Below are 27,548 nucleotides of genomic sequence, written 5' to 3'. Positions count from 1 at the left end.
ATGTGTCAGGGATCTCCAGAAACACCTTTCCTGGGTAGCATTGAAGCCAACTCTCGCTGCAAACTCTTGGGTATATCCAGACTAAAAGCGTGCAAGTCGTGACGCAAAAGTCGTTTTATCGCTCTGAGGGAAATATCGCGTAGCGAATAGATGGGTAGCGTGATACGAACTTCAACCCTTGGAATGTGCTCAGGCAGCTGATCTCGTGACATACCTAGGTACCGAGTGAACCAAGGCTGCGGGAAGAAAACGTCCTTACCCTCAGCTATAAATCTGAAAAAAAACGTTGAGAAAAAAAAACATATCAATGTTCTGTGCGGTATTTTATGGCAGAAAAAAATAAGACATTACATTTATTACAGTCATCAAATTGATTTGTTGTGGGAAATATAAATTATTTTATTTTATTGTAAAAGGAAAATTATGTCTGGTTTTATGATAAAACATCAAATTACATAAATATATGGAGATGGATTAGTTTAATATATATTTTACCTGTCTTTGGTTTCGTACTCGACAAATATCCATGGATGCGTAGCAAATGTATTAATGTCTAGTGTACCAGATGCCTGTAGGATACTGTAACGCACTGCCTGTCCGTTGTAATTAATCCATAACACTTCAATGGGATATTGGGTTGTATTTACAAACCTTACAAACGCTTTGTGACGATCTTCAATAGATCTCAACACCTGGGGCTCATTTGTACCCATTTAAAGTTATTGACTTAATATATATGATATTTATTTTACTTTTGTTCTTGTGCGGGCGGAAAAAAAAGACACGGGTTCTGTTGACATTAGAGAATTTATAAATACGCCGATCGGAATAAATCACGTAGATATGAATAAATACACGAAGAAGCAGTTGCCTGAAACATATTGAAAGAATAAAATAATAAATATAAATATAAATAAAAGTTTTATGTGTTTTGATCCAAGCTAAAGTGCAATCGTTTTATTTTCAACAGCGTTTTGTGTTATATCTGCGCAAAATGCGTGCCCTTCCGGGTGCAACGAATTGAAAAAAAAAAAAATGCCAACATTTAGAGAGGGAGAGAGAGGCAGCAATATTGAAAGCTGAGCTTTCATCGGCTTATAGAAAGGAGAACAGTTGGAAAAACGGTAAAACTCCATTACATTTTTTTTTTATTATTTTTATTCATATGATTTTTTTTTTTTTTTTTCATTATTTCGTTATGTCATTTTGTGAGGACGCCCACAGGGACTTTTGTAAAGCATAAATCTCCTTTACTTTACTTTTATTTGTGCTTCATATTTTTCTGTTTCTCATTTCCTGCTCGTCTACTCTGCTCTGTTGTGAAAAGACGTCCCATGAGAGTTAACAATAAATACGCGGGGCTAAATTACCTCAGGCAAAACAGTGGCCAAATAATGTAATTATTATTTACAGCGAAACGAAAAATAATTAACTAATAATATTTGGCTTGATTTAAAAAAACATTTACGTGAATATTCAGCAGTGCGTGCATTGAAAAAAAAATTTTTCCCATTTGCTATCGAATAAAACTTACAAGCGTTTGAAAAAATGGGAGTAAATAAAAAGAAAAAATGGGAAATGTTTACCCTCTCGTGCAATGATTACAGAAACTTTGGCGTGTTGTGTATCAAGGCTCACACAGTGAATTTTTAAAAGCCTCTCTCATGAAATGGATAGTGTGCACAGCTATCCGGCACACAGAGTGTTAGTGGTGACGGGGTGCGATTGCAATAATCGTGCAGTCGCGGTTTTGCGCTGTAGTTTCCGGTAAAAGTTTAGTTTAGCTTGTTGTATTTCTCGCGCTGGAGGTTTTCATTACTAAAATTACACTCAAATATACGGATAAAGACCAACTGGTGGGGCTGGTTATATTAGAGTATCATGCTACCCTGGTGTGAGTGAATGAAACGGACAGATATCATACGGGAATGAATGAGCGAGCAAGAAAATGTGGAAAAGCTAGAGAGGCAAAATGGCAAACAGCTAATAGCAAAGCGGATAAGGTATTTCATCATTGTGGTGGCGGTGGAACGAACAAAAGCTATTCGGAATAATATCAAATCCACCCTGCTGTCTTTTGTCGTTTTCATATACAACTGTAATTAAAGCGCGTGTATATTTGTCTCATGAATCACTAATTTGTTTTAGAATCATCTAAACAGAAACAACTTTTTAATAATTAAAACTAGATTTTGTGAGAACCATACCCATGATTTTCTATTAAGTAACTCGAAAATCAGCGAATTTTGGTTAATTTATGGTGTCGGCATTTTTAAAAAAAATTTTTTTTTCGAACGAGGCATAAAAACGAGTGGTTTCTCTCCTTTCCTCCGAAAATCGGGGTGAAAACGGGTGGAAATTAATTGTATGTATTATAAATATGTCATTCTTGTATCAACAATGGAAACGTTTCCATATAATTATAGATAACCGAGGTAAAAAACTTCTGAAAATTGAATTTGCTGAAATGAACTGAAAAATCGAAACTTTTATCAATTCAAACTTTGTCAATTTTAACTTTTTAAAATTAAACTTATACACGCCGGGAATTATATAGAAATAGTTATCATCAAGACGGTTATATAAATTCAACTTTTCACCGATACTTTGTACAGAATATTTTACAAAATAATGTATTGATGACAGCCATTGTCATATTTCTATCGTCAAGTCTAAAAGAAACCTAATTTTGAAAATTTTCCCAGGCAGGGTGGAAAGTTTCCAATTCGGCCACTCCTCCGTTTTTAACCAAATTTCAACCGATCAAAACTGGCCCTAAAGCTGCCAAAAACGGTAACTCTATCCTATGGAAAAGTGAACCTTACCCATATGAAAAAAAATATATATCCGGGCAAATCTGGAATATGTCGCATATGTGCAACATATATATAAATATATGTCTCATATATGCAGATTTGCCCAGATATACCCGGATATATATTTTTTTCGTATGGGTATGATCAAAAGTAACAATTTCTATGACAGGAAAGTGATTCCAAAATTTATCTTCTGTGTAAAGACAAAATTAAAAAATAAGTAGAGGAGGGTGGGGCAGAGCGGCCCCCCTGAAATTTTGACCAAAAAACAAATTTTTTTTTTTCGACTAATTACTATAAATCCGATATGTTTGCGCATTTTTACCCCTACGCATGACATTTGGGGCAAAATGGACAAGCCCAAAATTTTGAAAAAGTGATTTTTTCATATTTTTATCGTCAAATTAAAAAAAAATTATTATAATTCCACATTTCTAGCCCTACGCATAACACCTGGGGCAAAATGGACCAGCCGAAACTTCCGAAAAAATTATTTTTTCATATTTTTCGGCCGTTTCTCTATGTAAGAGGCAAATTTGGTCACTAAAAATTTATAAAAATTAAATTTTTTTTTTTAGTTGATAAATTTTTGAAATAAAGTAAAATTATAGAATTGATTTTTTTTTTTATTAAATAACAATTAGTAATTAAGGTAATCGAGAGTGAACGATTTTTTACGCTTTAAAAAATTTTTTTCGAGTAATATAAAACCAAAAATAGTTGTCAAGAGAAAGAAATACATTCTTAATGATGAAAACAATTAAAAAAAAAAAAAAAAACGAAAAAAAAAATTTTTTTATCACTTTTTGAAGGGGGGTCGCTCTGCCCCACAAAAAAAAAAAAATTTTTCAGAATTTTAGCAAAATGTCCATAAATTTGTTCGAAATAGGACAAAAGTAAAGTGATATTATGGTTGAAAGCCACAAAAAATGATATTGGCTACATAAATTCATTTTCTTCAGTTTTTTTATTGTTGTTGTTATTTAGCTTCAGAAAAATCGATGGTATTACATTAGTTTCTAAGAAACAGTGGTGTTAAATCGTGTAGATTAGCAAAGGAGTCATCCAACACCTTCTGACGCTCTCACCTTAAGCTCGGATGAACTGTAGAGTAGAGCGTTGTACTGTAATTCGTGCTGTAATCACGGGTCTACCGAGTATCTTCGTTTCAGTGGTGGGCGTATTACGAGGAAACGAATTATACGCCAACTGCACACGTAACCATTTTCTCGTCTACTTTCTGGTGATTCATTTAAAAGACACTTACTATTTACCTGCACGAATACATGCCACTTTAATCGTAAATAAAGATATTAAAATCCAATTACTGTTGATAATTTTATTATTCAACTAATGACAATAAAAACTTTAATCGGGTTACGAGAATCAGAACAAGAAATAAATTTAATAGTCTGATAATTAATAGACAAACTTTTGTTTTTTCAAGTTTTTAAGTGTAAGGAAATAAGAGAACATCCGTAATCATCATAATGTGGCTTCTCACTCCATCGTGTTCATGCTGCTCAGTTTCAATTATCGCTCCGCTAATTGGATTTTCCAGGAGAATTTTTATGGACGCAAGTACAAGACGCGACGTTAAAAAAAACTTTAGACGAAAAAAAATAAAATTAATAAATAAAACCTTGTTCACAATTATACTGATTTCTTTTTTCAAGAAAATCCGATTATACTTTTTTCTCCTTTCATTTTAATACAAAGTACACGGTGTAAATATATATATATATATATATATATATAAATATACATATAAAATTACAATGCAACAACTTTATTCATTAAAGTTATCGAACAAATTTTCATGGGTTCCATTTTAATGAAACTTACCGAGAAACTTGTTTAGGAGCACATATATTTATCCGACACACAAATCACAATAGAACAAGTTAATCGAGGTTAAATAACGTGTTTCTTAACGAATAATATTCTTGGTTATATAAAACATGACTTAAAGTCATTGTTACTTTGATCAATTGTCGTTTGTATCTAGTATGCTATCAATTTGCCTCAATGTAAATAAATTGAAGAGAAATTTAATTCACTGTTATTTATATATAAATATATATGAAGATTGTTTCTTCACAGTTTTGTTTGATATCTTTTAATAACTTCAGTAATTGAAGAACTGTCGAGAAATATTATTTTTAACGAAATTGGCTATCGTGTTTACAATCATTGTAGTCATGGTCCATTCTTGATTATATTTCTCATTTCCGTTGGTTGAATTATACTTTTATATTTTCTTGTTCTTTATTCTTGCATCCTCGTTTTATTCGCTCCCATTATTACGATTCAATCTTTTTCGCCATGCGATTCAAATCTTTTCCCGTTATCAAAAATAAATACATAGTTATCAGAAAATAATATAAACACAACTTCAATTTAAATATTTACAACAACTGGGTCAATATCGAAAATAACGAATGGATAAAATTGACAGAGATCAAAAATAATTTGAATTTGAGTCTGTATAATAAAAAAAAATTACAGTCACTAGATGTTTGGGTAAATAAATTAGCTGTCAATATTGAACATAGTGACATGTCATCATTTAATCCCATAATTAGTAAATTCGCGGAAGACCAGCCACAAGTCTCGCGGAAATATACGAATTCAAATTTTGTCATATTTTTGGGACATGACTCTTTAATTACACCGGCACACAAAAAAAAATAAGTTCTCTGTACTTTTGACGGGACCGATTTATTCCCATGTATTTTGACCCGCTGAATCCGAATCCGAGGCCCGTTTAACCCGTACACCCTCAGATTTTTAGAAAACTTTAAAAAACCTCAAAAATACACAAAAATCGACCGTTTTTTAAATTTATAAATTTTTAAACCCTAATTAAGCATGATTTTTATGTATTTCGGTCCTCCACATACTAACCTGAAGTTTATTTAAAACATTAGCCATTTAAAGTCTGAGTAAATTTCAAAAAACCCCAAAAAATTGCAAAAAAGCAAAAAAATTCTTAGTGTTGTGATGAAAAAAAATTTATAGGGCTAAATAAATAATTATTTTCATGTATGTTTATCTGTCACATATAATTCTCGAACATCCATGGCTCAGACATCTCTAAAATTTTAAATAAATGGCAAAAATTCCCAAAAAATCGAAAAAAATAAAATTTGGTATAACAAAAATCAATTTTGAAATCGAAATAAATAAAAGAAATCATATTGTTCGATCTGTGATATATATATAAAAAATATTTTGGCCTAAAACATAAAAAAAAACAAAAAAAAAACATGAAGCATATTAAAATTTTTTTATTTTTTAAACCCTCTGGTTATCATGAAAAATATCACAGTTTGAGAAATTTGTGTTTTAAGATTTAAAAAATTGATATTTTGTAAATGTGTAAATTCAGTATCCAAATAGTTGGACGATGCACCTATAATCTACTGCGACGTAACTATCATGACGGTTAGTTTGAAACTTCAGTCCCAAAGGTTCAAAACTTTTCCTTTTCCTACCTCAGGTCATCTTTCCTATGATTAGTTTGTTGTAACCTGATGGTTTATGTATCTGTAAATAATTACATGGTAATTTAATAACTTTATTAATTATTCATTTTTAGTTTCAATCGATACATTTCTGACATTATTTACCGCAATTGATTTTGGTCAGTTTTAAATATTTACTCTATAAATATGAATTAGTGGAATGAGTGAGTATTCACTAATTCAAAGTGTCAATCGTACCACTTTGTGTAATTAGTGGTACGATTTGCACTCTGAATTAGTGAATATTTCCTTATTTCACTAATTCATGTTTAGAGAGTAATCTTAAAATGACGGACCTTCTAGGGAGACAAGAATTAGAGATGACCAACCTTTGGAGTAGTTTCTAATTAACAAATACGCCAGTAAGAGCTCGAGGTCAAGGCTTTTACGTCGTTATTTAATTGTAAGTCCATTGAAGATTTGCAACTAATTTCTGATGGTCTTGTAAGAAGCTTATAATTTTTAATTATTTCGTATTTTAATAAATAATCATTATCTCTTTCTTAAAAACTATTGTTTATTTGGTCTTGAGTACTGTTAATAATTCAGATAATACTTAATTCAAACTGAATATTAATTTCTGTTGAATAACAAATTTTTTTTTATTTTCAAGCTTTAATAAAGTTCTTATTAAGTGAAAAATATTTTCTCTACACGCGTATACACAAGTTTATTACTCGGCGTCACTAAAAACGAATTAACTTGCGTAGATTTGATGTCGTCAACATGTACCGCTATCCATATGCAAAAGTATGTGCATCATACCAGTGGAAATTTACTTCCAACTCTCTTGAACAGTTAGAAGAGTAGGTGTCAACACTCATACATCTCGCAAAACTCGACATAACTAATGTACATATGTATGTTAGCAAATATATACATATATATATATATATCACCAAAATATACCGCATAAAATCGTGGCGTGTTCTTGGCAACAAGGCTATACCTGTACATATATATGAGATGAGAGCACAAAGAAGTATGTAGCACATAACTCGAAAAATATAAATATGTATATACAGAACTAGTAAGTACACCTGAATGAATTAACATCCTTCCAGACACGAGTGGTTCACTCTTACCCAACCATCCAACCATTATATCCTCTCCTCATCTACTCGGCTGCTATACTTATTCACATAACTATCTAGCAGCCTCGTACCCCGCGGGTATTTATTCACTCTTTCAACTAAAAAGACTCTACTTAGTAATGCGAGAGTGAGAATACTGAAAAAATAAAAGAAACAAGAAACAAAAACCGTTGAAAAAAAAAATTACACTTTTAAGCAGAACCATCAGGACAACCATTAACGACATTTATATTGCATGAGTCTCGTTCATTCTCAGCGAGAATAAAAAAAAATGAACGAGCACTAGAGTACGTAGTAATCTTAAAACCTACTTGAGGACATCCGAAGTCTGACTTATCCCTGGGGTTCTCAGCTTCATTAAATACACTTAGCTAAGAAAAATCCATCAGACAACAAAGAACTAAAAACAAAGAAAATTTTAGTAATTATTTTAATTACTTACACATTATAAATTCTTTATATTTTAATATCCTTCTTAGTTACTTTTAACAATTAGTTCTTTCCTGATGATAGATTATTTAAAATTTAATGGCTCATTCAAGAGTCCGGCGAAAAAGTTTTGCTCTGAATCTCAGGAATTTTAAGATCTCAGAGTATCAAGATATTCGATAAAACGTGAATCAGGTGACTAGAGTACGTAAAAAAATAAGCTGTCCGGAAAAAGAGTAAAAGTGCATCAGAAAATTGGAAAATACTTGGAGCACTTGGCAACTGAATAGAAACAATAGCGAGCATTCCCTAGAGAGAAAGCCTTGCATTTCTTCAGTACACACGAATAGATACACCTTTTGCAGCTGTTGTGAGTAGAGTGAAGAGAAGAAATGAGGGTGTCCAAGTATGCTAGAGGCAAAAAGAGATGATTGCATCTCGTAACGCGTCGCAACAGTGCTTCCAAATCGACAGACTAATGCAGAGGAAGACAGTAAGTTGGAGAAGCAGCTTTACTAGACTAAAAGAGAAGCACAAGACTATCTTCCTACACATACATCTTCACATATATATGTGTAAGGGTGGTATTAGTGGAGCTCTATGCATGTGGCGCAGTATTTGCATGCTATTAGCTTTTTCTTGTCCGTCTCCTTTACCCGTCTCTGGACTTAGAGCCAGAGAACAGTTAGATGAAGAGGGTGAATATTTGCAACCAAAATAGAATACCAGTGCTTTATAATATCATCAAAGTTAGTTTATTGCTTGCGACTGGTATCCGGAAAGGTAAGTAGCATGAGTTTAAATGTAGATGATGGTTAATGATGAGGAAACACAGTATGCATTTTGCTTCGGGACTTACTGATGCCAGCCAGCAGTAAAGACTGATTAAGCTTTTGATTATATAACGCTTCAGGTATCTTCGATATATACTTTACTCAAAGATGCTGCGGTTACGATAGTAAAGTTGTCATCAGTACACTCGCTTTGCCAAATTAAACTACATGGCCGCGCTGCTTTGACTCACGTTAATGACAGCTCAACTCGCTCAAAATCAGCTTTCAAGGAATAAGTTGCATTTCAAATGTATATATATCTATATAAGTATATAAAGTTTCGGATTTAATGCTGATAGTAACTAAATCTGAAGAAGGAAATGTAAGTCGGTTAGGATTAAAGGAAGGGCTGGACGTCTATTGGTCAGTTACTCCAACTAGACAAATGCCAGCCTGTTAGCGAGATGGACTTTTGTCACGAGACAAATACATGAATTATTCAGAGCTGCTCAACAACGCTTTGAGATTTATTCCTATCGCTCAATCAAGATCTACTCTTTGTGTTTTGTATATAAAATTATATATATATTTCAAAGTCGGGTCTGTATTTCAGTCGGAAATAGATAGAGAGAGACAGGGAGTGAATCAATTTTCTTGGTTCGAGTTGACGATTGGAAATTCTGTTTGAGAATATTTGTATATGGCAGATCGAGATAAATTATTAATTAAAACTTGGGCTAAAGTGCTTTTCGAAGTCAAATTCTGATTTTGATTATGTTTACTACTGTTTATTTAGTAGTTTAGTTTTGCTATTGTTTGTTCGAAAAGTTTATGCATTTCATGTTTACACAACAAATTCATCTAATATTAATTAATATTATATACTTCATAATTTTTAAACTTTTCGTGCGCCGAGAAAAAAAAAATTTATATATCAGCAGGAAATAAAACGAAGTCGTATAAAATTAATTAAATTTTAAAAGAAGCCAGTTGAGATTGGAAGGAAAAGAGTTATGCAACGAAAAAGAGGATAATATAATTTAAAAAATATATATATAATCCTGATTGATCAAAGTTATGAATTTAATACAAAGTTATTTTGATAAATTTTCCAAATTCTTTGAAGCTGAGTAGCTTTAGTTAGTATGTAAATCTGAAGCAATATTGCGCCGAGAATTAATCAATGTAGTTATAATATTGAGTATTTCTAAAGCCTTTGAAATAATATTGTATAATATCGAGCTCATCTTGTCTTGATCGAAACTGTTGACTCGAATCAAGTGATCTAAGCGCACACAGTGGGTGGCCTCAAGGAGAATTACCGTCGGTTCCTGACGACGACGACTACGACGATACGTTTATACATCCGTGTTATGTCTCGGTTGTGTCGCCCTAGGACTATACCTTCAGTGCTTGGCCGTCTGTCAAACTCATCCCTCTGCTCTACAAGACTCATCCGGTCTCGCTCCAGGTGGTCTTCTGCTTCCGTCTAACAGAGACACTGCAGACTCCAGAAAATTACCTCGATATACCTCTATATCGTGTCAGATACATCTAACGACATTTCATCCCGCGATAAAAAGGAAAAAAAAATACAGAACACAAAAGAAGTCTCACTGAAAACGAAATAACTATCGATCGCAAGAATAACAGACCCGAGCTCGAGCTCCAACTAATAAAGCTCTGAATATAAGCCCTAAGACTGATCAGTAAACTTTGCAGCACGAGACAAAGTTTTGACTAAAAACTTGTTATATTTTTTGTGCTGCAAAGAATGCTCTGCATTAGAAGTTTAGTTTTTACTTCCCAGTCTGAATGTGTTGCTAAGCATAAAAAAAAGATAAGAAAAACTATCGGATATAAAAGCAGAGCAGCGAGATGTATATAGACAGCTTTTAAATCAGCACGTATCAACTAGAGATCCTCGTTGATGGACTTGCGAAAAAGTTTTCTGTTCGCTCGTCGTTAGTTCTAACTTACACTTCGTCTCACACTTTATGTTCTCTAATTGGTCTGTGAACTTAGCTTCCGCCTCAACCAGCAAACGTTTCCTACTCTGCTTGCTGCCTTACTTGAGTTTAAAAGGGGATTATAGTCGTTCAAGTGAACATGAACAGACAGGACAAACTTTTATAACATGATATTATCCTCTTCGAGCTCTCTCACTCTCGTTTTCAGTGCACCTTTGTCGACTCTCTGTGTACACACCCCCAACCGAGATATTAAACAGCAAGCTGACAGTGTTGTCAAATAGAAACTAAACATTATTTATAATACTCTCACATACACCCAAATGCATCCAATCTCAGTGATTAATGAGCTTTAATAATGACTTGAAACAACTTCAAGTGTTTCGCGCCTCAAAATAACCTTGTAGAGAAAATGAAATCTCGTGAAATAATTCCACTCACGTGAGCAACATTTGAGCCAACAGATCTGACGTGTTTCTGTTAGCAACCAGACAGTCGTGTGTGTACACACGTCTGTCCGTCAAGTTAAAGTCGCTTGCCCAGCAAAACGACGACCCTTCTCAGACATTCGTACAAACGTATAAAGGAACTTCTCGAGAGCAGGGGAAGGAGAGACCGAACATGCACACAAGTAAACAGAGAGACAGACAGCAAGTAGGACAAAGAAATAGTCGTCGCATAGTAGTCAAAGAGCCTCGGGCTAGATGTTGGACATTGTGGGCTACACGAATATACTACAGATTCTACAGATGGAGAAAGGTAAGACCAACGAATAAGAGGAAGGATTCCAAGTTAATCCACAACAAAGCCATAGAATGCTCTGGTTAATAGTACACCCCATCACACTAGTTGACTCTGACTCTCTTCAACTTGGTTCAAAACTCTTGTCCCATCTATTCCCTCATCTTCTTCTAAGTCTTGTTCTTGTTCCGTCTTGCCGTCCTGTTTCTTCTACGTCTTCATTTTGTCTCGCTGGGATCTCGATCCTGGCTACAAGCCTCGAGGCAACTTTTCTGCGTTTAGTTCTGCTTGATGCGTATTCCAGTCCCGGCGCCGAGCAGTGCAGCTACAACTTTTCGTGTAATGTGACTCCGTGAGAAAGGGGATTATTTAAAACAAAAGGCATGTTCCGGTTTCTGGTAATTACATGGACTAACTGCGCTGTTCATTTTTCCTTTAATTTTTTCACAAAACTTTATCTTTGGCTACGAGTTTTTACTGAGCATTAAACAATTTTTTTTTACCTTCATTTTTTTTCGTATTTCAAAAGTTCTTCCATAAACTCTCGATAGCAGAAAATAAACAATTATGTTTTTATAATAATTGTTTACTGATGATAATAATTAATGTGAAATTATATTAAATAAATATTTTGAAAATTAAACTGGTAAATAAATTTAGTTCCGATCAGTAAAATTCTTTCGCATATATGATTGTTGAGAGCAGACTATTCATACAATTTGGCTGGAATTTAATTTTGATTTTCATTTACCTCAATTGTTTGTTTTATCGAAATATGTGAATAACTTTTACCGTGCAAATACAAATTGAATGAATGTAAAATAAATAGAAAACGAAATAAAAAAAAATAAAAAATTTTTTTAATTAAAACTTTTCAATATTTTATCAATCAACAATTTTGAAATCAAAACAAACAAAACGATTTCGGTCAACCAATAATGATGCAGTATAAAAATCAGTCTGTTTGTTTGTTTATATTACATATAGAATAATAGACAATCAATTACTTTGACAGCAATTATGCAAAAACGTTGTTAATTAACATCTTCAATTAAACCTTAGGTGTAAGGGCATTTTAGGAAAATGAGGTGTATAGAATAAATGTATACAGGTAAACGGGTAAACGCGCAATCTCCGAGCTCTCTGTACACAAACATCACCGCTAATGACATTCTCGTCGTCGCCGTCGTCAATAGCGAGACACACCACCCCAGTGGCTAGTGTGCGGTTTTCGTATACTCTACACACAAACCCAACACTTTGGTGACTCTAGAGATTTCCAACGTAATTAAATGGATCTAATAATTCACCTCTGGAAAATAAGCTCCCTTAACTAAAATTCACCTCTACAAAATCCACCCTCTTCCGTAAAAACATAAATAACAAAAAAAAAACAACGAAAATTATCATAAAGACCAGAGTATCCATCACTGTCCCACTTGTTGTAACCCACTGATAATTCTGTGGAATAACAAATATTACTCATACCTCGAATTTACATTTTAAATATGTCAAACCCAAACATAATTATAAGATGAATTAAAACCAATTTACAAGAGTAATGGTTAAATTTTAATGATTTATTTTGAGGACTTTGTAAAATTATACTGATACTTTTTTTTTTATTTCTACACGGAAAGAAAATTATGGCAGCGGTTCCCATAATTTTGTAAAATTTTTTCCTATACCATCATAGGAATTACGACCATAAATTATGGGAGCGGTTCCTATAATTATAGGAATGATTCCCCTAATTATAGGAATAGTTCCTATAATTATGGTAATGATACCCATAACACTATAGGAATGATTCCTATAATTTATAGGAATACTTTCTATAATATTATGGTAATCATTCCTATAATTTATTGGAATGGTTCCTATAATTTATAGGAACCATTCCCATAAATTATAGGAACCATTCCCATAAATTATAGGAACCATTTCCATAATATTATGGGAATGGTTCCCATATTATCATGAAAAAATTAATTTAAAGAAGTGCGGTAATCACTTCTACAATACACAGAAATATTATTAAACATAAAAACAAAAATTCAAACATTGAAAAAAAAAATCGTATTTGTCAAAAAAACATTAAAATTTTTAATAAGAATTTTTTGTCAGCACAAAACATTCAAGAAAATTTAAATTTCGGGAAATTTCTACACTATTGTGCAAAAAAAAAATTTTATGATATTACAGGGATGGTTTCCATAATTTTCTTTCCGTGTAGCACAGGCAAAACGAATAAATGTTAATTTATTTCATCAACACTGCATAACTTTCAATTTATGATGAGTAATCTACTGGTAATTACTATCACTAATTACTCATGATTGACATGAATGAAAATTTATAAATCAATTTGAATAGCAACGGGAGATGGAAATGTAATAGTTTTATCGGAGTTTATCCTGCGGTAGGTTTACTTCCACAGCTTTATCATACATATGTACATATTAGTTTTGACATAGAGCTGATAGTACTACTATCAACTTGTTGTCCAACCTCTTTTATATAACTTTTGACGAGTATATCGACTCTAGACTCTAGACACCGACCCTAGATACTAGACTGTAGATTGGTGTACTCTTGTTTGTACACTGGGTACCACAATGATGGTAATGGTGACAGTGGTTGTCTAGTGTGGCAAGCATACTGGTCTCTTCTCAGTACAGTATGTAGAGGAAATAGGACACATCTCTGTGGTGAGCCACCAAACCCACACTGCCGTAACTCAATTAATTTTAATTGATCTATACAGCGTTTCCGAGTTTACATATACACACTTTACAAAATTTTACATCGCCCTGCAGTCTGTATTGGATGGTATAGATGGTAGAGCCCAGTATAGACGCCAGATTGTTATAATATAAGGGTATATATTGAGCATAAATGGTTATAGAATTATCGTTTGTTAAATTAATGTCCTTTAAGCTTGTAGGAATAACCGTAGTATTGAGCTGCCTCGATTAAAGTGCTCAGACAATCTCATCTCTCTATCACGACTTGAAGCGTCCCGTGCCCTAAATGGATTATCCAAGATTAGCCAATAATTGAAGTCTAATTGCTTTACGTAGACTTAAATCTGGGTACTTTATTACTTAGCGTAGGTGTACACAATATTAAAAAAAAAAAAATTAGGTATTAACATTTACTTTTCCACAGGTTATGTTCTGGGATTACATCAAAGTGAAAATTTAATTAACGTTAAAGGGTTAATGCTAATTAAAGACTGGCAACTTTGTCGTAATTACATAAAGAATAAATTACGCTTGATGATTTCAGAATGAGTTATTAAAATAGTGTATCAGGAAATAAATTTAATTTAAATTTATATACATATATTTATATGAATTTTGAATAATGAGTAATGTTTTTAATGGCGCAATTTATTTAATAGGTAATTTTGTGGTTTTAAAAGCATTTATTTTATCGCCGAGAGAAATTGTTAATAATTGAATATATATATTCTCGGTAAAATAACATATTTTTAACAACTTCAAACCTACTATTACAGAAAATAATATTTTAAAACCGGATACTTTAAATGAATAAACGAAAATAATAATTTTTTTTAATTAACAAATAATTTACTACGGTATTAAAGTTAAGTGCAGATAATTCTGTTTTTAAATTTATTTTGCTGTGAAAATTTATCTACTATATTATTATTTTCGTGGAGTTTTTTTTAGCAATAACGTATGCAATTGAATGCAGGTAGAAGCCAGTTGTTGACTCAAACTCTCAAACTGATAAATAAATAAATAAATAAATAAATAAATAAATAATGAATGTTCCTTGGGGTTACAAAGTATAACTTTTTTGTCCATACAGGGTATAGGATATATGTAGTATAAGAACACGTAGTGCAATTTCAGTAGCAGAGAGCAGAGGATAAAAAAGTAGACGCAAAAGAGCACTGGGCAAAAGAGTAGCTGTCGATACCAGTTACTCGTTTTATTTCTTTGGGTAGAGCGAAGTCGAGACGACAAGGAATGGGTGAACAGGCTAATAACAAAGCTGGCTCACATAACGAAGCATCGACGACATCCGCGCGGGAGTTCCGAGCACCAGAAGAGTAAAGGGTGAGAGCTTCTGTGAGAGGATGGTTCGTTGGTTGGAAGCCTGGATGGGGTAGTAGTTTGAAACCCTCTCAACTCTCAACCTCGCCCTCGCCCTCACCCTTGCCCTCACCCTCGCCCTCTGGTCTAGTCAACATTCCCATGTTCCTGGTGACGCAAACGTGCTAATTTGCCACCGACAAGTTTTCCCCAATACAATGCAACCAAAAAGAATGAATATAATACTGGGATGGGGATAAATAAAATAAAAATGTATTTTAGGGTGAGGTTTTAAATTATTCTCTGTACAACCTGGACGAAATATCGGGAAAAATATTTTTTTCTTGTTTATTATTTCCTACCGCGCAATATTTTCCGCACAGAATATATAAAATTTTGTGGCTTTGTTGGTTTAATTATTTATTATTATTATTATTACTTTTTTTTTTTAATTACACAGCATACACGATGTAATACTGCCGGAAAAAAAATATATATATGGATTCATTTCCCGGGGATAAACAGAGCGTATCCTAGTTTACCCACTCTCCAGTTAATTATCATCACCATCCAGCGACAACAAAACAAAAGCATTATCGAATTATAACGCGGAATATTTTTGTTATTTTGTTTGTTTAATAGACAGATACTAATTACCATTTTCAAAGGATACTGCACACTATCAACATTGTGTGTAATATTTTAATGAGATTTATGGCATCCAGCTCGCACAAAAGTACCTATGGGATATTTCATATAAATAATAGCATCCGAGTTAGCATCAGCAGAGTAGAAAGCTAATCCATTGATCAAAAAAAAAGTTAAATATTAATCCTGTCAGTATGATAAATAAAGTGAAAATAAAAAAAAAAAATTATGCAAAACAATAGCGGCTTTGTTTCAACGTCAACATCGAATGCAATTTGCAAATGGCTTACGAGCATACCGATCAGTGGATTGTTGTTTGTCGAGCATAGATATTGATGAATAGCACCTGCATACTGTACTCTATGCATAGACTCGATAAAGTACCTCACAGTTACGCGAAATACAGTTTGTTTAATACTTGAGTCAAACAACTTTGAATATTACAATCCAATACAACGTCTAACTAATTTTGAAACTGATGCCCCTGTCTACTGCACTCCTCATATTTTTCTTTTAAATCCGATTAATTAATTATGATAGCTCGGTAATTACATCATATGCATTATAATGGGAGTATCAATTATTTAATTGACTAATAAGTATTATATTTGCATAATTAGCGGATATGTAATGACTGAAATTCGATGAAATCATATTAATTCATTAAAAGGTTATCAATTATGGATATATGATGAATTAATAAACTGGATAGCGTCAATATCAATCATCCCTGAAAAGGTTTTTACAAAAATAAAATACGAAATTAGACCAACCTCGATGTAACGAGAAAAGTTGACGGACACTTTTGGGTAATCCAATGACGTCATTGATGTTTCGTTAAAATAGCTGAATTCGGTTTTAAATTTAAAACTGTGACAGCGATGACATTTACAAGCCGACGAGAAAAGTCAGCAGATTTCAATTTTCATTTCGATTGATATCCAATCGATTAATATATATATATATGGGGTATAGGTTTCTGGTATGAACCTGAATGAGAGAAATGAAAAAGGAAGGTTCATTTGGTGAGTGTTGGATATAAATTGCACGAGGCACCAGTGAGTAGAAATAGCAATTAATTTAATATTCACTGAGGGTGTTTGGTATGTCATGAGAGGTAGTGTGAGGTCAGAGAACAAGGTATGATTTATTGGAGTGATCGAGTGCGTATACACGCATTCACACGGGAATTATTTCTCTGTGTGTCCATGTGTGTGTATGTGTGTGTTATGTTAGCCTCGGGGTGACGACAATCGAGGGTAAAATTGATGTATTTATTGAGGATGCTTTAGGGGAAGTATTTCGCTCTTTTTACGCTTAATGTCCACACAACTCAAATACCTTTTATTTGGATTATATTGTTCTTGGGGAGCAATATATTCACCTGAGAATTTTCACTAGCGTGGAGATGAACTTTTGAGCAAAGAAATAAATTTAAAAAAAATAGACATGAATAGATAAAAATCAAACGAACTGAATGAAATATTTTCGATGAGTATTTATTTTAAAAAACAATGCGCCTATCAAAAGATATTTATCGTTTGATCAACTGATTTAAATAATACTTTGAAGGTGGATTACTTTATTTTTCTATTGACTCGAGCCAATTTATTTACGGATATTATAGAAAAAAATAAAATAATATCAGAATGTCAGTGTAAGAAATGTTGATAGATATTTTATGTCCATCGAGTTGAGTTAAATCACCAATGATAAATATATATACATGTATATAGATATATCAGGGTGTGACGGAAATAAATATTTCAAATCGATAAATTTTACGAAGAATAGACTCTCGAGATGTGCATTGAACGATGCAATAAACTTTCTCAATCTACTCTTGTGCTTTTTTTTTTATTTCCATTTCTTTCGGTTTTTCATTTTTTTAAAACCCTATTCTTATTCTAAATTTTTGTTGGCGCTTTTTTTCACCCTCCGTATTCTTCAGCAAAGATTCTTGCAGCGTCAGCCGTTCATAATGCAATAGTCGATCAGAAGAGCTTGCTCATTACTGCTAAAATTCATGATGAGGCAACGAATGAAAACTCGGGATCGTCTACTTCAAAGCTCAACAATTATTTTTTCGATAACCGCGCGCAATAACGAAAAAATAATTTAAATGAAAAGGAATATGCGATAAATAAAAACAGGCAAAACTGTGAGGAAAAAAATCTTGAATTGGAAAAAAAAATGGATAAAATCAACCGAATCCGCAAAACTTATTCAACTTGCACGAATCGTATCGAATTTTCCTGGCATGAGTTTGCGCGACAACAAACCACACAGTCATGTTTTTTATTTAGTTTTGTTGAAACAAAAAAAAAAGTAAATAATAAAAAAAACTAGTGGAATGAGAAAAAGAATAATGCAAAATAGGTAGGAAAAATTGAAGTGGCGAAACAAAAGCGTATGCTTCTGTAGCAGCGAAAACGTGGCTGGCATATTTACTGCCTTGAGGAAGAAAAACAAAACGAAATAGAAAAGTGTATACATGTGCGGGCGGAAAAATAAAAAAAAGTGAGAAGCTTCTGAAGAAGGGTAACATATTTTTTCACATTTCTCAGCCCACTTTGACTTTTACATTTGATATTATTTTTTTCATTAAATCTGTCCATTGGCAGAAAATCCTGCGCCTCGAAGAAAACCCCACTTATATTTTCGTTTACACAGCATCGATATTACGGCTCAGAGTTAGACTTCACACGTATAAAAAAAAAAAGAAAAAATTTTAGCTTCTGCTATGATATTTTTACTCTTACTCTCACTCAGCAGAAGCTTTTTTTTATATCATATGCTTACAGAATACTCTTTACTTTCATTTCCTTTATATTTTATTTTTTTTCTACAGTTATTATATTAACTTTAATATCTCTCTTATTGTAGCTCGCTTTGTGCCGTTATGGTACTGAAAAAAATTAATAAAAAACGGCGGCAAGGAGAAAAGAGAACAGTAAACGAAAGTGTAAATTATTATATATAGAAGTGAAGGCATGAAATATATTTTAGTTGTTAAAAAACGAAAATAAGGGAAACATGATTGAGGTAAAATTTTTAGCTGGAATAAGTAAAAAATGTAAAAAGAATAATACGTGATGTAGGAAATAGTAGCAGGAAAGATGTACAAAATACCGGCAATTTGTACGTCTTACTACGGTCTATCGATTCCGGTCTTGTAGTTTATTCTCGGTTTTCAAATGTCCTATATATACGTATTATATATCTTGTCTATAGAGAGGAAGCCATTTAGGTGATTCGAATATTTTAATGCAAAAATTTCCGATAGTTTTGTCGATTTATTTTCCGGTGCGCCAAATGTGAACGTCGATAAGTATAAATATAAATTTTAAATTAACCTAAATTTTTTATTAATATTTATTAAATTTTCGGTATTTTTATTTTATTGAATTTAGATTAAAATTATGTTCGGTTCGATTGACAAAAACCTTTTTTTAATATAAATTTAATGAAACTTTTTTATGAATCTGTTTATTTTTTCAACCATACAACAATTTTATTATTAAACGTATTTTTTCGGTTGTCTGATTTTTTAACCATATTCCAGCTGCAATAACTCAACTTTTTACAGAATAATTGAAACATATGTTGTAATAATTATTTTTTATCATTCATGCGATATAAGTGCTATCTTGGCGCACGCTCTTTTGTTCGCCAAATAGCTGTTTGCCCATTCAACTGTTTCCACGACATTTTTGTGCGTTATACGATTATCTGCGTGCGACAAGTAAATTTGAGTGCGACAAGTAAACTTGTCGCACTCAAATTTACTTGCCATATGCAGATTATCGTATAACCCACAAAAATGTCGCGGTAACAGTTGAATGAGCAAACAGCTACTTGGGGAACAAAACAGCGAGCACTAAAATAGTACTCATATCGCATTAATAATAAAAAAATGTATGTTCAATTCGTGCGGTGTTGCCGATTACCCACTCGAGCAAATGAGCGCACTCACTTCGTTCGTGCGCTCAACTTTGCTCTCGTGGGCAATCGACAACTTACCGCACTAGTTGTACAATATACTATTTCAAAAGTTACTTTGTGTTTTCCGAACGCATATAGGAAATTAATTTTTTTTAAAAATGAATATTTAGTAGGGTGGGTTGAAAAAAAACTTTTTTTTTTGTTTTTCTTAGCATGGGAGTAGAATTTGTACCTTATAAAAAAAAAAATTTTTTTACTCAACATTTTGAGGTGGCCCAATCGTTTTTAAAATAAATAATTGATCAAACGGGGTAGTCCCAACGAAAAAAATTACATGGTGTTCTAGAATCTGTAGGGTGTCCCCTTGAAAGCTAAATGAAAGTCAGGAGTTGAAAAAATTTTTTTCTTATTATTTTTGTAATTTAAGTAAGAAATTCAAAAATGAAAAGCATTTTCTTTTGAATTAAAATTAAAGTGAAGTAAAAAAAAATCACATTCGACAATTATTAGATGTTTTCCACGATTTTGGACAAAAAAAAATTTTTTTCGTTGGAACCCGTTTAATAAATTATTTATTTAAAAAACGAGTGGGCCACCTCAAAATGTTGAGTAAAAAATTTTTTTTTTCTTGAAAAATTTTTTTTTTATAAGGTACAAATTCTACCCCCATGCTAAGAAAAACAAAAAAAAAGTTTTTTTTCAACCCACCCTAATATTTAGCAAAAAAAAGTGACCGATGTATGAAAAGCGTAAGTGAACTTGAAAAACAATTAAACTAAATGTTTTTAAAATTATATATAATTATATTTCATACCACTCGTATTTATTTTTTTTTTTTTTGTTCCTGTCATTTATACAGAGGGGGATTTGTTAAATTCGAGTAGCCTTCCGGCTCGTTACGAGTAGTAAAGAGAAAGAATGGAAAAATACGTTGAGCGCATAAAATGGCAATAAAATGCAAATAAGTGTGAGCAACGAAGAATGAGGAAACACGAGAAGAGAAGTATGAACAAGAGACAGCGTCAGGAGTCAAGCGCAAGACAAAAAATAAAAAGAGTTTAAATAAAAAGCTAAAGCCAAAAAAAAAACGAATAGTGTGGGGTAAAACGCAACTACAATCATTGAGTTTTATGATGCTTTAGTACGAATTTGCCATTGCAAAGTCCTCAGTACAATCTTTTTCCTCTACCCCTTTCTTCCTTACAACTCGGAAACCAGGATTTACGAATTAAACGTCCTCGGTGACTTGCCTCTTCCGAATATACTTTTCTTATATTTTATAGATCACAGCCGACGACCAAAGACCCCGTATAATATTATCTATGTATATATCTATATCTATATAATATAAAAGATTACTCAAGAAGAAAGAGGAAGGAAATGAGAAAGTAATAGAAATGGAGAGCATCGGAAGCATTAAAGTATCTGAACAGGAAACTGAATGCAATTTTCCGATTCTAAATTAATCGACTTAAGAATTTCCAACGGTATCTATTTTTAAAATAAAATCAATCAATAATTTTTTAATTTATACTAATTACTTTGCTGCAATAACTGTATTTACGTCTGTAACTTTACTACAAATATGACAATAACTATTACCGTGAGATAAATTTAGCATGTAAATTAAAGTTGTTAAGTTCGAACTTAAAGTTTATCTTGGCAATACAAATATAATTAAAGGAGATAATATAATAAATAGTTAATTGTCCCTATGGATTATAAACTTTTGAGAAATAAAATCTTTTAAAACAAAGTTAATAACTTAACTTTTGAATTATATAATACAGAGAGTTGAGTAAGCGAAGACAGATAGATAAATAGATAGACAGATAGATAGATGGATAGATAAAGTAAAGGCTTTTCGAGTTCCTTTTGAATTAGCAGATAATAAATTGGAAGAAAGTGAGATTTAAGTGGATAATTTAATAGTTGCAATTGTTGAGTCTCTGGGTACTGGGGGTTATGAACAATATGAGAGAAGGAGGAAGATATTAAAAGCCAGGTTTAATTTTTATAATAAAATTATAAGGATGAAGAGTATTAGAGGTGTCGAGGGCACTTTTATCTGTCTGAATGGCAAACGCCAGCAAGGATCATTAACTTTTAATTGTGAGCTCGTATCTTCCAATAACGAGACCCCAGTACAACCTGAGTTGGTACTTGGTGCCTCTGGTATATATACTACTGTCAGACAGCCAAGATTGCGACGTCAACGTTTACTATAGCCCCGGGGAACTCTTGTTGCAATAATCCAGCAAAGCCCCAACAGACTTTGCCTTCATCCTTATTTTGTACTTTGACTTTTCAACCTTATATTTATATTTATTTTATTTATACTCGCTTTAACTTACGACAAATACCCGTTTATTCACTGGCAGTATTTATCGCACAGAAAATGAACAAATAATTCATACAACAATAAATCTTTTTAAATGAGGCTTTTCTTATATATTCACAATACTGCCTCGCAATGTAATCTAATGTTATTTATGAGTTGATACAACTTTATTACATACTTACTCGGTAATACATAGCGCAATTAAGAGGTAAATATAAAAAAAAAAACTTGAAAAGTAGATAAGACTGTTTCGACTTTTAGCAACGACTTCAATAAAAACACACGGCTTTATATTTTCAAACAATAATGGTCACAAAAAACAATGATAAAACACGAATCTTTTTCGAGTTATTTCGATACTTAATTTTTTTTTCGACTCTTTTTTTACTATTGAGCTCAAGAGTTTTTCCGATTATCCAAAGTCTTGATATACACAACAGTGCGTTCAAAGAATAGAAATCGTTTTTCGAAGGGAAACGTAAGATAGGACAAGATGAGCTTCAGGATAAGGAGGGTGCCCAGAAATAGGGCTTTTGTCCTCAAGTCTCTTTCTGTCTTTATCCAGCAGGTTCTCTTTGCAACAAGACAGAACGGGATACGCTTGGTGGTTGTGACGCCATTGTTTCCTGCGGGTAATCGTACACAGACCGCGATATAGACGTCATTGCAATATACAGAAGGAAAAAAGCTGATGAAAAACTCCTGGTGAGAGGAGGAAACAAAGAAAAAATTCTGTATATGTATACATATAAATTGCAAGGGTTGCCGATGAAAGAGAATAAGGCAACACATCGAATTGTATACATTGGCTTATAGACGTGTCGTCGACGAGGACGAGGACGGGGAAAACTGGGACGACCGAGGACGGCGGAAGGTGTCGGCGAGAATCAATATTGAAAACCGAAGGGATATTTGTTTGCTACTGGATTCTTGTATAAAAAGGATAAGATGAAAAGGTAACGAAGAACGTCTACATCCACCGAGAAACCGAACAGAAAACACAACAGCGGCTGATAGTCGGTGTCGGTGGGAATGGAATAGAATGAAATGAAAGAAGAAGAAGATGAAGAAAATGAAAGCTCAAAGAGTAAAGAAGAAATGTTTTCGTAAAAAATGTTACTGGTGGGTAAGCAACACTTGGAGTCGGCGTTATATTGTTCTCAGAAACATACGGATCGACTTTTATTGATATTTACTTTGGACACTTGTGCTTGTTGAAATACTTTTTTTTTTTTACTAGCCTAATAATATGTGTAATTTACTGTAATATTTTATGAGTAACACGAAATAAAATAATTTTTTACTTATAATTGAATTTGAAAATAAATTATTAAATGTTTTAGTATTTAAAGAGTGGCTATTGGATAACGTGTGTTATAAACAACTAGATCTGATTAAACATAGTTTAAAAAGTGTAAAAAAAATGTATGAAAAATAAATAATAGTAAACTTAAATAGACGGTTGCGTGAGCGTCCTCATTTCGGACCACGCAAAGGGCACTTTGTGAGTAAGAAGAAAAAGCATATGGTAGAAATAAAAAAAAATCGCTTCCGGAATTGGCAATTACGATCCGTGATAGCGTTCGCTCAGCCCTCGGCTGAAAATAATATATAAAAAAAAAAGAAAAAGAAAAATAGAAGAATATTTGCGTTTTCTCTTTGCAATATTTCTTTATTACAGAAGGATTGAACACGAGTGCAGATAGAAAACGGAAAAAAGTAAAATGTGAACAGGAGTATGTTTACATCTACATACATACATATAGATGAGAAAACACGAATTGTATTTTAGATTACATATATCAAAGTCCCATACAATGTCCAATATTTATCATTCGACAATTCAATATTACATTGGAACTAACGGAGCAGTAATCTGAGAATAAATAACAGTGTATACTTTAACTAATAACCCACTTTATTTAAAATTTGACAACATTATCGGTTTTATAGCCGATATCAAGCTCCTCAAACTTATTCCTTATATTATTTTGGCTCACGAGTTTACGCCAAACTACGGATTTCCGTTTGCACAACAGTATAACACATCAGACATACACGACGCCTATAATTCATTTACGACTCACCCGAATGTGACTTTGGATCTCGAGGTAAATAATATCTTTCAACACTGTAAGCGGCATGATCGTAAATCTTGTAGCCACACTAGAAGAAATAGCAAAAAAACCGCACACACACACACAGATATTAGAAAAAGGATAGCAAAGAAAAAACAAAGAGTGTAGAAAGTGTGCAAAAGCTCTTTCTAGCTCGACCGTGAAAGCTCAGATTACTTTTTTCTTTCAACTTCTCCGTCTCAACTTTTCTTCTCGAGTGTTTTTACCCCTTTCACGCCTTAAATTTTTTTTATCGAAATCATTTATTAGATTGAGTGCACCCTACACATATAATACACATCATTGGCGTAATTCGAGTTTATAACAGCATTTTGTCTGCAAAATCAATTTCAATTGGGGTGTATTATTGAGGGAAACTTGTCAGGAACAAGTGAATTAATGTGGCTTCTCCAAAACGTTCTTAGTTGAAAATTTCTCTAACAGGTTCTTCTAGTGGATCTAGTGTTGCACATAATAGACACACACACGCATGCATACAGACATATCTGGTGCATAGACACCCCTTTGACTGTGGAAAGCATAGAAACGTACGTGCAGGGATTCAACTCATGGATTTAACGTTATGCCGTTTACCACGGATGGTGGAATTTACTCGAGAATAGCCAAGTGCCTTATTCCAAGACCCAAGGCTCTCTCCACAACCTCCTTTACACTTATACCAGAGCTCACCCACACCCTTTATCGTACCAGTAAGCTCTCGGCGATATTACGAGGGTGACGCGGGGCTTATCGTAAAGTCCAATTTCAAACTGCTTGGGTTCCAGTCGTCGTCCTCGTTCTCGTTCTCGTTCTCGTCTTCATCCTCGTTCTCATCGTCCTCGCAGTCCCTTGCTACAGAATGAAACACCTAAGAAGCCCCATTCAGTTTCGATTTTCACAGCATTGCTTCATTCCCCAGCTATGCTACCAACACCTAACCCTCTTATACCTAATACTCATGCACACATGTGATATATACATAAACATATAAGTGTATTGTGTACATACACATACAAGACATTATATAAAAAGACCACTTTAAATTCCCGTCAATTACATTTATGTTAATTTTTACAACAACTCTACAGTTTTATTTATTAATTATCGTTAGCATGCATTTGTCAGTGATTATTTCAAGAACGCCAACAATTCACGCAAAACAAGTTTGTGAAACAATATGTCACGCTACACGCGAGCAACCCATGAAAATTATTACACGAAAACACATAGCAGTGCCGAGAGTACTAACGGAGCAGCATGCATGTGACAGGGGTTGCAGGTGAGAATTTTCAAAGACCGACATATGGATATGAAAAATAACTCGTGTTTTTTTATACACATACATACACCTTTTCAGTGCACAACAAAACACATATTTATCAACCTAAATTATTCAATATATTATTTTATTTCACTTCAATATTTTATTCGTTACTTTTTTATCATTTGCTCCATAAAAAATACACGAGCTATGAGACGGATATACTTTTTTAAATCCCCTATATTTTTTATACCCATTTAATTTATAAATAAACGCGTTTATTTATTTTTCATCTCGTGTTTTCTATTAACACAGACGACACAAAATAAAATAAATTTTACGGCTATGAATCCTGACGAACAAAAATATCCTTTTTTTTTTTTTATTATTTACTTTACTTTTTAATATTTTAATCTCTGATCGAATATTTGCTGTTTTTATAACAAACTGAATACGCCAGTATGTGCTGCTATAAAATAATTATTTACCTGACAAACTGTAAATATATATGTAGTAATATATTTCGCACAAATAGATTAGTGTAGAGGAGAGAGAGAGAGAGAGAGATATGGGGAGAGTGTGGGAGAATATCCATAAGCGAGAAGACTCATATCGTATAGCCTGTTCATTTGTTTATCATTAAATGCTAATAACAGTGATAGCGAAGATAATGGAAGCACTTGTCGCACGATTGGCAATTTCCCTTCGGGATACATGATTCCCATCTATATGAACACCCTCTAGCCCCACCCACCTGCCGATGTTAAACATTTTCAACAGATAGCTCCAGTATCATACATCGCATTTTCACTTCTGTGTAATTAGTATCTAATGGGGTATTTGAATATCACAATACGCATTTACTTCATTCCAAATAATTTACACATTTGATCAGAGCCCGAATTACTAGATACTAATAATCCAGGCCATTAATTATCCCTATTTATTAGATAATTTCCGCTGCTTTGATACCAAAGCTAATGGTTTAATTTTTCATGTTTGTTGGGAATAAAAAAAAAAAAAAAAAAAAATTCCTTCGAGCCGGATTTGAACCAGCGACCTATGGATTACTCATGTCAACAACCAACTACAGTCCACCGCTCTACCAACTGAGCTATCGAAGGGAATTGATATTGGAGTATTTTTTTTCATACATGTCATATTTTTAATCTCTATAATTATCGTCTATTTTTAGAGAAAAACAAACGTGATAATAAACAACTACATAAATATTAAAGTAAAGCGAAAGATAATTTTTTTATGTTTTCTGATGTCCGAATCTATTTTTGTGATAATAAAAATTTATCTGTAAAAATAGATACGACAGTTATGAAAATATTATATGAAGTCACGCAGAAAAAATAAGCAGGAAGATAAATATTTTTTTTATGTACAATAAACATTAGCAGTAGGGACGATGAATATCATAAATGGAGGGAATTATAACCTAGATAGAACAAAGTGATTTAAAATAAAATGTATGTAGGCTAGAAATGACGATGAATTTTATTGTGGGTATTAATATTTAGATATTGAATAAACTCACCGGAAACATCTGATTACTCTTGCAAATTAATGTAATTTCCTCAGTTTCTTCATGACAACAAATTTGTTATGTGTCACAAACAATAAATCTTTAGTGTCTGACAAGATTATTGTTTAAATACAAATAAAGAACTCGCGATCGCGGTATTTTATCGTAATATTTGTGTCACACTTTGACAGAACATTTATTTATGATATCACTGGAAAATCAAAACATCAAACACGGCACATTGGAACAACACGTTTATTGTAATTTTTAACTAACACACTTCTG

General features: G+C 32.8%; 1 protein-coding gene and 1 non-coding gene across 2 annotated transcripts; both read right to left on the bottom strand.

The window, feature by feature from the left end:
- Window positions 1-3: 3 nt before the first annotated feature.
- LOC130676179 (von Hippel-Lindau tumor suppressor homolog) lies at window positions 4-27,548 on the bottom strand. The gene is made up of 3 exons (XM_057482216.1): window positions 27,276-27,548; window positions 496-871; window positions 4-273 (listed from the first exon to the last, which is right to left on the bottom strand). The coding sequence occupies exons 2-3, from the start codon at window positions 711-713 to the stop codon at window positions 6-8; spliced, it is 486 nt and encodes a 161-aa protein (XP_057338199.1). The 5' UTR covers window positions 714-871; window positions 27,276-27,548; the 3' UTR covers window positions 4-5.
- On the bottom strand, window positions 26,762-26,853 carry Trnay-gua (transfer RNA tyrosine (anticodon GUA)). The gene is given in 2 exon segments: window positions 26,762-26,797; window positions 26,817-26,853. It is a non-coding gene; the product is annotated as a tRNA-Tyr (tRNA).

This window comes from Microplitis mediator, chromosome 10 (assembly GCF_029852145.1).
Source record: "Microplitis mediator isolate UGA2020A chromosome 10, iyMicMedi2.1, whole genome shotgun sequence".
In the NCBI taxonomy this organism is placed as follows: domain Eukaryota; kingdom Metazoa; phylum Arthropoda; class Insecta; order Hymenoptera; family Braconidae; genus Microplitis; species Microplitis mediator.
This window is presented reverse-complemented; position numbering and strand designations above follow the sequence as displayed.

What these genes read in the sequence shown, in the direction of transcription:
- LOC130676179 (XM_057482216.1), bottom strand. Translation starts at nt 713, where the DNA reads ATGGGTACAAATGAGCCCCAGGTGTTGAGATCTATTGAAGATCGTCAC. An exon ending in GAGTACGAAACCAAAGACAG is followed by an intron (nt 274 to 495) that starts GTAAAATATATA and finishes GTTTTTTTTCAG; the next exon opens with ATTTATAGCTGAGGGTAAGG.